This window comes from Brienomyrus brachyistius, chromosome 18 (assembly GCF_023856365.1).
Source record: "Brienomyrus brachyistius isolate T26 chromosome 18, BBRACH_0.4, whole genome shotgun sequence".
In the NCBI taxonomy this organism is placed as follows: Eukaryota; Metazoa; Chordata; class Actinopteri; order Osteoglossiformes; family Mormyridae; genus Brienomyrus; species Brienomyrus brachyistius.
In genome coordinates this window covers 2,735,441-2,748,094 of record NC_064550.1, presented here as the reverse complement: position 1 = coordinate 2,748,094, position 12,654 = coordinate 2,735,441, and the positions used below count along the sequence as shown (strand labels likewise).

At 43.5% G+C, this 12,654-nt stretch overlaps 1 protein-coding gene across 2 annotated transcripts; it reads right to left on the bottom strand.

The window, feature by feature from the left end:
* Nucleotides 1-5,447: 5,447 nt before the first annotated feature.
* Nucleotides 5,448-11,310, bottom strand: dnaaf6 (dynein axonemal assembly factor 6). 2 transcript variants are annotated; one of them, XM_048983623.1, is made up of 6 exons: nucleotides 11,101-11,310; nucleotides 10,744-10,813; nucleotides 10,446-10,545; nucleotides 10,232-10,328; nucleotides 9,755-9,840; nucleotides 5,448-5,629 (listed from the first exon to the last, which is right to left on the bottom strand). In XM_048983623.1, exons 1-6 carry the CDS (start codon nucleotides 11,185-11,187, stop codon nucleotides 5,500-5,502), a joined length of 570 nt encoding a protein of 189 aa, XP_048839580.1. In that variant the 5' UTR covers nucleotides 11,188-11,310; the 3' UTR covers nucleotides 5,448-5,499. The 2 variants fall into 2 exon arrangements, with proteins under 2 accessions (XP_048839580.1, XP_048839581.1); XM_048983624.1 differs by having other exon boundaries at nucleotides 10,446-10,542.
* Between the last annotated feature and the right edge of the window lie 1,344 nt (nucleotides 11,311-12,654).

Below are 12,654 nucleotides of genomic sequence, written 5' to 3'. Positions count from 1 at the left end.
GTGCAGGTTCCACTTAGGCAACAATATTTGGTTGAGTGATGCCTAGTTCACACTACAGTCACCATGTGATTTTAGCTCTGGTTTTCTGCTCATCTATTGTTTTTAGAGATCGGCAACAAAAGCCCAGGATCTGAGGCAAATTGGTGTTCGGTCAGCGCTGGCAAAGCCAGTCACTCAGTGTAGCGCACACAGGATTCACCAGGCTCCTGTTTATCCTCATGCACCTTGGTCCAGTCCATGTGTGGAGGAAATTTCTCTGAAATCCTCTGGCAGATCCTTTGCATCTGTGCTTGATATTGGCTGCCAGCAATAGCCGAGTAGGGGGCTGTCATGTCAGAATAACTCGGCTTCAGAGCTTTGATAAAAAGCTGGTATAATTCTGCAGTAGTGGATATCGACTGAAGTACGAGTCTCTGAAGGACTGCCGCATAGCAAGGCCAAATCTGCCTGGCTTCCAGCAAGCTTGAGACGTTATCCAGCTCTTGCATATTCCAGGGTTGGATAACCAGAATGTTGTCTTTCCCTTGTAGATTGAGACATTCCAACATAGGGGCAAGCAGTTCTGTGAGGTTCTCCTGCAGCCTTTGTCGGCAACGGTTCTGTGTTGGAGGAGGTGGAGTCAGGTGCTGAGGAGTCACAGTCCACATCTGCAGGGGGAATAGAGTCACGGACACCTCTTGCTACTCCTTTAACGGCATCGGAACTACAGTCTGTTTCCGGTTATATCATGTTAGTGGACAGTACTATTAGGTAAGGGTGGGGTGGCTTGTAGAAACCCCTGCAGCCTGAGCCCATACTCTCACTCAGACCCGTATATACCCAGTATCCCAGGCTAAAAGGAGCGTTCCCCTACTGTTCACTGCAGCCTGAGCCCATACTCTCACTCAGACCCACATATACCCAGTATCCCAGCCTAAAAGGAGCGGTCCCCTACTGTCCACTGCAGCCTGAGCCCTTACTCTCACTCAGACCCACATATACCCAGTATCCCAGCCTAAAAGGAGCGTTCCCCTACTGTCCACTGCAGCCTGAGCCCATACTCTCACTCAGACCCACATATACCCAGTATCCCAGCCTAAAGGGAGCGGTCCCCTACTGTCCACTGCAGCCTGAGACCATACTCTCACTCAGACCCACATATACCCAGTATCCCAGCCTAAAGGGAGCGGTCCCCCACTGTCCACTGCAGCCTGAGCCCATACTCTCACTCAGACCCACATATACCAAGTATCCCAGCCTAAAAGGAGCGGTCCCCCACTGTTCACTGCAGCCTGAGCCCATACTCTCACTCAGACCCACATATACCCAGTATCCCAGCCTAAAAGGAGTGGTCCCCCACTGTCCACTGCAGCCTTTTTTTAACTTGACTGAAGTGAACCATGTAAAAATTCCAATGCATTTGTACTTCTGTGCTTACAGTAAATGGCAAATAAAATTTTGATTCAATTCAAAATTTTGAAGCATAATTCCCGTAAAACTGCAGCAATGGCACACAGTGGCAGCAAAGGAAAAGGTGACTATAGATTACTTTTGACCTTGTAAATGTGATAAGTCAAAAAGTATTTGATGGATCTTATTGCCGCTTCACAAAACATTGTACGGATGAAGATCACATCTCATTTCAGTTTGAGTCAAATTGCCTGGAAAATGAAGCAGCGGCACTAGGTGGCAGCAGAGGATGGAAAGGGAGGATGTAAAGCCACCCTGTAAGCACGATGTATCCAGTGGATCATCTTCAAACTTCCCATGAGCAAATTATACAGATCACTGATTCTCAAACTGTGGTGCATGAGATGATTTTATGAATATTCTAAATTATGGTTTATGTTTTTTTTCCACTGCCAGCCCCCCTGTTTGGCATGATTTTTAGAATTGCATCGAAATTTATTGTGGAATTTAATCATGTCACTTAGTCCTTGTCCTAGGCAGTGGTGGCACATCAAAGAACAGGCACTGATATGATGTAACTCACCAAAAACAATTAATGCATGATTGTATCAATGAGTCAGTGCCACTGAAATAACAAGTATGACCATTTAAACCATGAGATTGAAAAAACTTAACCCTAGATCATTATCAGAATAATCAGGACAAGTATGCTGCTGATCTCAGTGACTGTGAATGACACTCATTTCCCACTTTCTCACTGTCATTGACCATTTTATTTTACCAAAGTTATTCTTATTCATGTCAAGGAAACCAGATTCAACATTACATGGCCGTTCATTACATTAGCAAGAAAGAGCTATGTAACATGCACGTGTAGCTTCTTCAGATCTAACATGGTCTCGCAACACAGTGCAGTAGAAGACAACAAACAAAGAAGACAAAAGTATAACACAAAAACAAGAAAATGACAACAAAATGTGGGAGCAAAAATACAACGATGCCGTGTTTCTGTCAACCATCCCTGATGACAACTCACTTCTTGTTATCCTTGGGGATTAGAACTTCCACCATGATAATCCGCAGGCTACCAACTTCCTCACCGTCCTGTTCTCATTTTGGCCTGACCTGGTTCTCCAACTCCTACTCACAAGACTGGACACGAACTAGACCTCACCCTTACATGGAGCTATATCCATGAGAACCTACTTTTCACCCCTTTCCATGTTTCTGACCACTTCTTTGTTCAGCTTCTTTGTTCCTCCCCACCCTGCCTTCAGCCTCCCCTGCTGGAACCTCCTTCATTTACAGTATTTGCTCTCTGTCCCTCACCTGCTTCTCTGTCTCAGTTTCTTCCACCCTGCCTTCTCTTGATGGCTTCTCCTCTCTTGAGGCTAAAGGAGCCCACAATACATCCTGCTCTGTGCTAAACTCATGTCTTGATACCTTCTGTCCAGTAGCTTCCAGACCAGCATGCTCACAGTCCTCTCATCCCTGGGTCTCCCACATGATCCATGCCCAATGGACAAAATCTAGAGAGAATGACACTGAAACAGAAATCCCGTGGACCTGGGTGAGTACCAATCATTTGTATCGTCATTCTCCATTTCCATCTCCGACATCAAGAACACCAACTACCAAGACTGTTGCCACCATAGGCACTTAAATGTTATTCTCCACTTTCAGTGCCCTTCTTAACCCTCCCCCTCCACTAACCATACTGACTGCTGATGATTTTGCCACTTTCTTCCATGGTTGCAGCCATCGACAGACAGTTTTTGCACCAATCACCCACATGGATCTCTACATGCATACATGCATCTCTACGTACCTCTTTTCCCTCATTTACCCCCCTCCTCTCACCTACTGGCCCACCACCTGGCCTCTGGATCCTTTCTCCTCACATCGAGGCCATCTCTACATGAGTCCCTGCATTTACCCACCTGAGTAACTCATCCTTTACAACTGGCACATTCCCTGTTGCATGTAAGCAAGCTCGTGTTACATGGCTCTTTTGAGGGTTATTAGCTACTGTAGCCTCCCTCCTCTCATTATTGCCCAGAACTCTTGAATGTGCTGTCCTATTTCTGAATTTTTCACAAAGAACAACCTCTAGGACCTTCTTCAATTTGACTTCAGACCTGGACACTCAACCGAGACTGCCCTACTCACTGTTGTGAAACACTCTGAGACCTGCAAGAGCTGCAACCTGGTCATCTGCCTGACTCTGTTAGACCTCTCAGTGGCCTTTGACAAAGTTAATGACTAAATTCTCCTGACCACCATTTCTCAACTTGGCACCCTGGGGACTGATCTGCACTGGATTGACTCATACGTGTCAAAAATTTCATTTCAAGTGACTTGGGGTACAGAGGTATCCAAATCACATCAGGTAAGAACCAGTGCTCCCCAATGCTCTGTCCTTGGTCCTGTCCCTTTCTCTCTATATTACCTCTTTAGGTCAGATCATCTAGTCTCATGGCTTCTCCTAACACTACTGCGCCAATTATATCCAGATCTACTTGACTTCTCCTGATGACAACACAGTCTCCATTCGGAGACATTGGCTGACATCACAGCCTCAGTGAAGGACCTTTAGCTGAATCTCTCTAAGACTGAGCTTCTTGTCTTCTTTACCCATCTCTATAAAAAGGCTCCTCAAGATGATGATCTCACCCCTTTCGGTCAACATCACTTGTAGCTCCTTCCATCATCTGAAAAGTGTCCCTCTAGACAATTCTCTTGTGTAGTTTTCTGACAGTGGAATGAACTGTGAGCCACATTCGGTCATCACATTCCCTCTCCACCTTCAAGAAAAGCCTCAAGAGACATCCATCCATCCATCCATCCATCTATCCATCACCGTAACCACTTAATCCCAACTGGGGTCACGGGGGTGACCGAAGCCTATCCTGGAAACAATGGGTGCAGGCAGGAACCAACCCTGGGCAGTCGCCAACGCATCGTAGGGTGCACACACTCACACAGCCACACGCACACTCACACAATTATGTGGCCAACTTAGATTCGCCAATTAACCTATCGTGCACACTTTTGGACTGTGGGAGGAAACCGGAATGCCTGGTTCATAAAATCAACATATGGAAAACTGGTCACCAAATTTTCATCATTCAGAAAGTTTCGTGAAGAGTAAACTTACATATATAGTTTTAGGTGTAGAATTATTTTACTGAGAAACTAAACTATCCATTTTGATTAACAAGGCTTAAGCAATTGATAATTATGCCAAATGAAGAAAATCGTACATGAGCATTTGCATACATGTACTAAAACATTTACAATTTGTGGGAAACAATGAGAAATTATATTCTACTCTGCACAAATGACTTCATGGTGTGGGGATTACACCCATTGTTTTGCAATGTTAATTCTCATTTGAGAAGTGTGTCAAAGCAAAGAACAAATCCTTAAAAGGTCTAGTTGTGGTTTAAGGAGAGAGTTTAAGTATTGCATCTGCTAGTTGCCCTCTTGATGAAGCTGTAGGTTTTCCTATGGCTTTTGTTTAACCATAACTGAATGTGGAAAATAGACTAACATTCTATTTTGTAGTTCAATTCAAGAGATAATTTAATTATTTCAATCTTCTGAGGTTCTATTAATTGGTATTTTATTTTGTATCTGCTATTAATAAAATTCTCAGTGAAGAAATTTCTAAACTACAATAATCCATTATGTTGCTCTGTTTTCGACAAATTTCAGCAACTTGATAGCAAAACTGGTTTGGTTGTGGTTTAGCATCGTTTTAGTTAAAATCCTGCTTCGTTTGAAAGGGCAATCAGGGATATCTGCTTCACGTGGTATTCTCCTAAGTTTCTGATTCCTCTGTTCACATTTACATTTTAAATATATAATAAACATTAAATATTAACAATTTCTGTTTCATTGTATTCTTTTTATTTTCCCTTCCAGCCAAATTAGCAAGATTTATTACATTTGATAAACTGGTGGATTGCATCACAAATGCCATCTTTCTGCTAGCTTTGGTGCAAAATTCATAAACAATACTGCCCAACACAGTACCCAGAAAGAATAGAATAAAATACAATAGAATTCTGATACTTTATTCATCATAATAATATATCCCATTTTTTCTCATAATAGGTTGATAGCATCCAGCAATCGGTTCATGGGAAGAGTCACCTCTAATTCTTCTCTCTCTGCAATGAATTGAGCCTTTCCCTTCTGGCTATGTACAGGGTGTGGGAGATGCAAACCTAGTTTACTGTAAAAAAAGAAAAATATCACATGAGCTCATATTTAAAAGGGCAGTCAACAAGTTAAAGCATAAATATCCATCATATCTGCCCAAACACAAGGAGGCTTATTTTGTAGCCAAAGGATGTTCACCTTGGCCACACAAGCCACTTTGTTACATTTAAAAGCTCTAGTTGCATGCAAAACAAGAGTAAGAATCCATCCTTTGTCCAGCTGCTTATTCTTGTCAGGGCTTCGGGGAGACATTGAGCTAAAGGTCTGCTTTCCTGAGACCTCAGCGGGAGCCAAAGCAAGTGTGAGGCATGGGAGCAGGAACTTACAGGAAGTAACTCATATGTCTGTGGGAGCCAGGGAGTGGAAATGAGTGACAGGATCCCACAAAAATAATTAAAATAAGTATTACTGGGATATGTTTTTTTTATTACTCCTCAAGGCCTTGAGCTTCTGGGAAATGATGGCAGAACCGGCAGAAAAATCTTTAACACCTGATGATGTAAGTGCCTCTTAAGGAAAGGCGAATTTAAAACTGTCAAATAAGTAAGGAAAATTTGGCAGATATTCGGCAGTACTTTTGCATTGTAAACGACCACCATAGGGCCCACTTGCCTTTTGCTTACTGTGCTATCATACACTGGGCGCAAGTGTGGAACTTCTGAGCTAAAATAGCTGTGTGTGCTCAGTTCCAATGGGCCAGACTACGCTGACATTCAGCTGCATTATAAAATGAAATGATATAATGTGTGGATATTGTTTGTGCAGATCTACAGTAGATGTACCTATATGTTTGACTAACCTACTATTGTGTGTGGGCAGTGGTGGCTTAACGGTTAGGGAATAATTGAAAGATTGCAGCTTCAAATCCCCGACCAGCAAGACACAACTGAGGAATCCTGAGCAAGGTACTACCACCCAAGCACTGCTCCCCAGCCCCCCCCTTGCTATGTCACGTGTGGGTTAAATGCAGAGGACACATTTCGTTGTTGTGCACTATGTGCTGTGGTGGGTCAACAATGACAATTAATCACTAAATTCTATTGTGTGAAAAATATGTTTTAACTGTTAGACATTGAATGTAGCCTATTTAAGTCAAGTCTTTGAGTTTGTCTATATTCTTTACCTGAAAGTAAGTATAATAAAGCAAAGCACATTTCTCCTTTCTGAGTGGGATTGGTACAAAATGTGACAAATTTCTGTGGGACTGGGACAAAATCTTGTGTGTTTTGGTTGCAGTGGGATTAAACATTCATCCTACACAGACCTATACAGGGAGCCTATCCCAGGCAGCACAGGGCACAAGGACATAATGGACAGGATACCAATCAGTGGCAGGGCACATAAAAACACACACACAATTTAATTTAATTATTTTCACCTAACATGCTTTTGGGCTGGAAGAGGAAACCAGCAAGACAAAAGAAGAACATGGTAAACCCAAATATAGAGTAGAGATGCAACTCAAATCTCTGGAGGTCTGAGAGAACCGTGCTGTATACAGGGATATAGCTGTATACACCTGATACTAATAGTAATAGCAGTAAGTCTGTTATTGTTGATAATCATGTAACGTGTCTGAATATCACACTAAACTGCATCTGGCCCTGCAAGCAGTCCTCCAACTTGCAGTGCTGGTGGTGGGATTGGCACTCCAGCCATCACAAAACAGCTCGGAATAAACAGGCATGATACCCTTCTGCTCTCCGCGGGAGTAGCTCTGCTGCAGCCGCCCACAGGAAGGCTGCATGCACCATGAAGGGGATGGGGGAAAGCCTTCGGGAGCCCCATCCCTGAATGAGTCGAAAACGTCAGACAGAAAGCCAATAGGGTCAGGCCTGTTGGGGATCAGGGCTGGTGTGGTGCTGAGGCATCGCCTGCTGCATGGTGGTGCTTGGGTCCCAGTCTAAGGCAGCCCATCTGGGTAGGCACGTAGAACGTCTTGTCTCTCTGGCAAGATGGCCATCTTCCTCTGCTATCGGGGGAGCTTCGTAAACTCCGCATTTCAGTGGTGGCACTCCCTGAGGTACACAGACCGAGGACTGGCCAGATCGCTGTAGGTGGGTACACCTACTTTTAGCCTGGTCGGTCTGATGGCTACCATGCTCAGGGAATAGCTGTTGCTGTAGTGTAGCAGCACCTCCTGAGATTGCACGGGGTGGTGAATCAGCTGGGGGTAGGCAAGGCCTCAGGGGTCTGTGGCATCAGCGGTGAACTTCTACAGGCTGGTGGTAAGGCTGTCCTCCTGGTATTGCAGGCAACCTTTGCTTCCATTTGGGATTCAGGTGTCATCCCAACTGACTTGTAGTCTCTATCAGGAAAGGTAAGGATGATTGCCTGGCAACCAGAGGGGGATAACACTGCTCTCAGTGCCGGGTACGGTCCTTACTAGGGTCATCCTTATGACTTGCTCACCTGTCAGCGAACAGTCTGATTTTATACCTAAGAAGTCTACAATTGACCACATCCTGGCACTGCGGATTCTCATTGAGTGCAAGAGCGAATACCGGCAGAGGTTGTCGATTTTCATAAAGCGTTTGACTCAATTGATTGAGTTGCCCTGTGGGACATCCTGAGACTTTGCAGGATCCCCTTAAAGTTGCTGGACATCATGGCCGGCCTGTACATTGATACTGTGAGTCCTATGCAGGGTGGAGGGAGAACCTCCGTGTTCTTCCTAGTTAATTCTCGCAAGGGGTGTGTTCTTCCTCAGATTCTGTTCAATGCTTGTACGTACTGGGTGTTGGGCAGGGTTGTGGGGTCCAGCAGTTGTGGGCCATATGAACAGTGAAAAAAATGTTAGTGATCTTGACTTTGCCGACGATGCTGTGATCTTAGTGGAGTCAATGGAGGCTCCGATCGGGGAGTCTGAGTGTCTGGGGTTCCGGGTGTCCTGGATAAAGACCAAGATCCAGGCATTTAATGACTTCTTAGGCACAGCCATCAGTAGTGTGTCTGTCTGCGGGGGGAATGTCGACCTTGTCGAGAGATTTACGTACCTCAGCAGCGACATTCATGTCTCTGGTGACTCTTCCTATGAAGTCAGCAGACGGATTGGGAGAGCATGGGGGGGTCATGAGGTCCCTCGAAAGGGGGGTGTGGCACTCCCAATATCTTTTCAAGAGAAAGACGATCCAAGTCTTTACAGTTCTGGTGCTCCCTGTCTTGCTGTATGGCTGTGACACATGGACACTATCCAGTGAGCTGAGACGAAGACTGGACTCCTTCGGTCCTGTGTCTCTTCAGAGAATCCTTGGGTACCGCTGGTTTGACTTTGTGTCGAATGAGCAGTCGATAGAGGAGCCCTGAATGAGGCACATTACCTGCACTGTGAGGGAGCATCAGTTACGGCACTATGGCCATGTGGCACGTTTCCCTGAGGGTGATCCGGCTCATTACTGAGGACACGAGTGGCTGGACCAGGCCGAGAGGACGCCCACGTAACATCTGGCTGCGGCAGATGGATGGCCATTTCCAGTCGGTGAGACTGGACCGTTTTTCTGCCTGGGGGGGGGGGGGGGGTCGCCAGCCAGGATCCCTAGGAGTTTCGCCATGTGGTGGGTGCGGCAATGTGCTGCATCAGCACATCTTCCCCAACCTGACCTGACCTGACCTGATGCAACCCTCAGTAAAACACACACCGGCACCAGTCTTCAGTAATTATGTTTTTTTTTAATTATTATAAAGTAATTTACAATGTTATATACCCCATGCAAAGCAATTGCTGATCCTTGCCTACCCTGGGCAGAACAACAGTCCTGCACCTCGTATAGTCATAAAAAATAAAATGATGCAACACAGTGGCTCAGCATTGCTTTGGGGATTTGAATCATAGCTCTATGAGTATAGGTTGCATGTTTTTCCCATGTTGTGCAAATTTCCTCCAGCAATTCCAGTATTCCGCCCACAGTTCAAAGACATCCAGTTAGGTCAATTACCACCTCTGGATTAAACATTGTGTGAGTGTGAGCCCTGCAATGGATGGATATCTAGCCCAGAGGGTTTCCTGTGTTCTGTGATGCCTGGGACAGACTCCAGCCCCCCAGGTTCCTATCCTGGATAAGCAGTTGGAGGACAACTGGACAATAACAGTGCAAATACCAGTTGTCTTTCTATAAAAAAAAATAATGCAGAATCTTACTATTTTGGTGTTCTAAGATCAAGGAACTTTTCTTTGACATCCAGAATGACTTCAGCAGCATTTGTGTCAGGCAGCTTGATTTTCACCTATTAATTAAAAGGTTCATAAAGGGATTCTAAACAAGGCGATTTATGAGCTTATGTACTGTACAAAAGCATTTATGTGCAGTATAGTGGATATAAAGCTGCACCCTTATTGAAATAGCAGAGAATATTATTTCAGCTTTTTTTACTAGTAAAATTATCCATTGTTTTTTTTCTGCTGATTTTTGCTGTTTAGAAGGTCATATTAAAGAGAGACATGTCTGACATGATTTATCTTTAAAATTTTAATAATGGTGCATAAACGTTTTATATATCCACTGCATATGAACTTATGGAAGCAATGCATTATGGTCTATTCTAGAGGTTAGACTCCCATTTTAAGATAAGAGAGCAATAAGAAATATGTTGAGTAATGGGTTAGAAGGATATTTACCACCATGCCATCGCAGCTCATTGAGGATGGATCCTTCCTGGTCATACCCAGAAACAGGTCCTCTGTTCCCACATGTTGCTTCAGCACTATGTCATACCTGTCATGAAACCCATCTCTGATTATTTAAAGTAATACTGAAGCCATGTATTATCTGCCTTATACGTCACTTTGGACAAAAATGGCTACGAAATATATTAATGCATAGCAACTTTACTCGGGCTGTGGTCGAGGATCAGCGATGTCATCAAATTCTGAACCCTCCACGACTTCTTCGGTATCCCAGATGTCCTTACCGCTTCTCGTAAGACAGGCTGCTGCAGAAGAGGACGGCATCTTAGTTAAAAAGGCCATGTTCACACACGTTCTGTTTTTGGACACAAAAATTGTATTCAGAACTAAAAACAGCTTATCTTTAAAACTTTCCATTGAATGTGATGAGAAAGAAGAAGCAATCCATCTTGCTCAATGCACATCTTTTGCAAATACAATAAAATTAAATCCTAAACCCTTACCTGATGTGGCGTCTGGTTGTTTAGTGGGACCGATATGACCAGGTCCAAGCCTAGCTTGGGCTGTTGCAGACTGAAATATTTGAACAAATATCGAATCATTGTCAGTAAAAAGTCTAAGAACTTAATCGTTAGATAAATATTTACAAACAGGACTGTCAATACATAGTAAAAGGCTAGTTAGTAGATAATACGTGTTAACAAGTAAACTATGGCATTAAAAATCGTAACGCTGTTCAGCATCCGCTAGAATATCTACTAGATTGTTACCGTTATTATAATACAAAGCATCGCTTACAAGTAAGGCTTAAATCAGTAGTTCATTTTCTAATCATCCTAATTATGCTCATGAAACAATACCGAGCAGCTGTCGACTTCATCATCTTCCGTTGGGCAAAGTAATGCAGACAGCGCTTGTAGGCTCCCTGCGGAATGATATTCTTCCATTTAAAATATTTCAGTATTATGCAGGCATAAAACCCAAGGCGCTGTATCTTGTAATCCTTAATGACCTTGTTAAAGTTCTCGTAGTTGATGAACTACACAGAGTAGCGTTTTCAGATGCCATGGAAACCCAAGTGTACGCATGCGTGGTACGAGCTCTATTAGCCTTCGTACCGCTGGTAGTTTTCTTTTTGACCGCTCAGTGGCGGAACCTTAAACGGACAAATACAGGATCGACTCACTTTTTTTTAGTTCTTATTTTTTCCAGTAATATTAAGAGTTATGAGTGAAATTAAATTAAAGTTTTTGCAATTTTCCAAATAACAGCGAAAAAGTTATTTTATAAAAGATTGGTACGCACATCACGAGTCGTACTCGGAGTGCCCCCAGGTGGAATGATCAACAATGATCACCCAATAGGACACTAGATACTGCAGAAGTCCAACAGAGGCCAAGCACTCAAAAACAATGTACTGTTTCACAGGATACTGATGCTTTCTGACAACATTTTTTTTTATAATATATGACTTTTGCTAAGTGAAACATAATTAACTAAATCACTAACAAAACAGAATAAGCTGCATGTATTTTCTTTTGACTATCTCTTGATGTTTTGATGATCCTTTCTTGGAACTATTGATTACACTACTTATGAATGTGGTTAAATTGGCGGAGTTTATGTTCATTTGTTCAGTTAAACTCACAGTACATCACACCTAGTAGAGGAGCTTATGAAGGAGGTAGTTGAGTTTGCATGTGGTGGCATGGTGGTGCAGTGGTTACAGTGGTTCTGGGACTCGGGTTCGAATCTCCGCCTGGGTCACATGTGTGTGGAGTTTGCATGTTCTCCCCATGTCGTCGTGGGGTTTCCTCCAGGTACTCTGGTTTCCCCCGACAGTCCAAAAACATGCTGAGGCTAATTGGACTTGCTAAATTGCCCGTAGGAGTGCATGTGAGCGTGAATGGTGTGTGAGTGTGCCCTGCGATGGGCTGGCCCCCCATCCTGGGTTGTTCCCAGCCTCGTGCCCATTGCTTCTGGGATAGGCTCCGGACCCCCCGCGACCCAGTAGGATAAGCGGTTTGGAAAATGGATGGATGGATGTTTCCTGATATCATTATAGTATCATTATAATTCAACGAAACTTATAATTTCTATACAACACAGCTTAAGAGTTAATGGACACTTCAAATGTAATGTTTTCACTTTCTGTTATAAAAGAACATTTTTACTGAATTGGTTTATGTTTGGTTTATGCTTTCTGCAAAAGAGTTTGCCTTACAATTTTTTTATTCAATATAAATATTAAATAAATAATATATTAATATAAATCTATTTAACAGATTTAGGGAAAGGGAGGGTTTGGATCCCAAAATAAAGAAATGATACTAACCTAGTCCATCGTGTGGGAGAGAGAGAGAGAGAGAGAGAGAGAGAGCGAGCGAGCAGTGCTCCTCCTTTTGGAACAACCT

Excerpts from the sequence above, each read along its gene's own strand:
- dnaaf6 (XM_048983623.1), bottom strand. The coding sequence starts at position 11,187 with ATGGAAGAATATCATTCCGCAGGGAGCCTACAAGCGCTGTCTGCATTA. Across the intron at positions 10,814-11,100 it reads ATGAAGTCGACAGCTGCTCG|TCTGCAACAGCCCAAGCTAG; the intron begins GTATTGTTTCAT and ends CAAATATTTCAG. Across the intron at positions 5,630-9,754 it reads GATCTTAGAACACCAAAATA|TAAACTAGGTTTGCATCTCC; the intron begins GTAAGATTCTGC and ends CTTTTTTTACAG.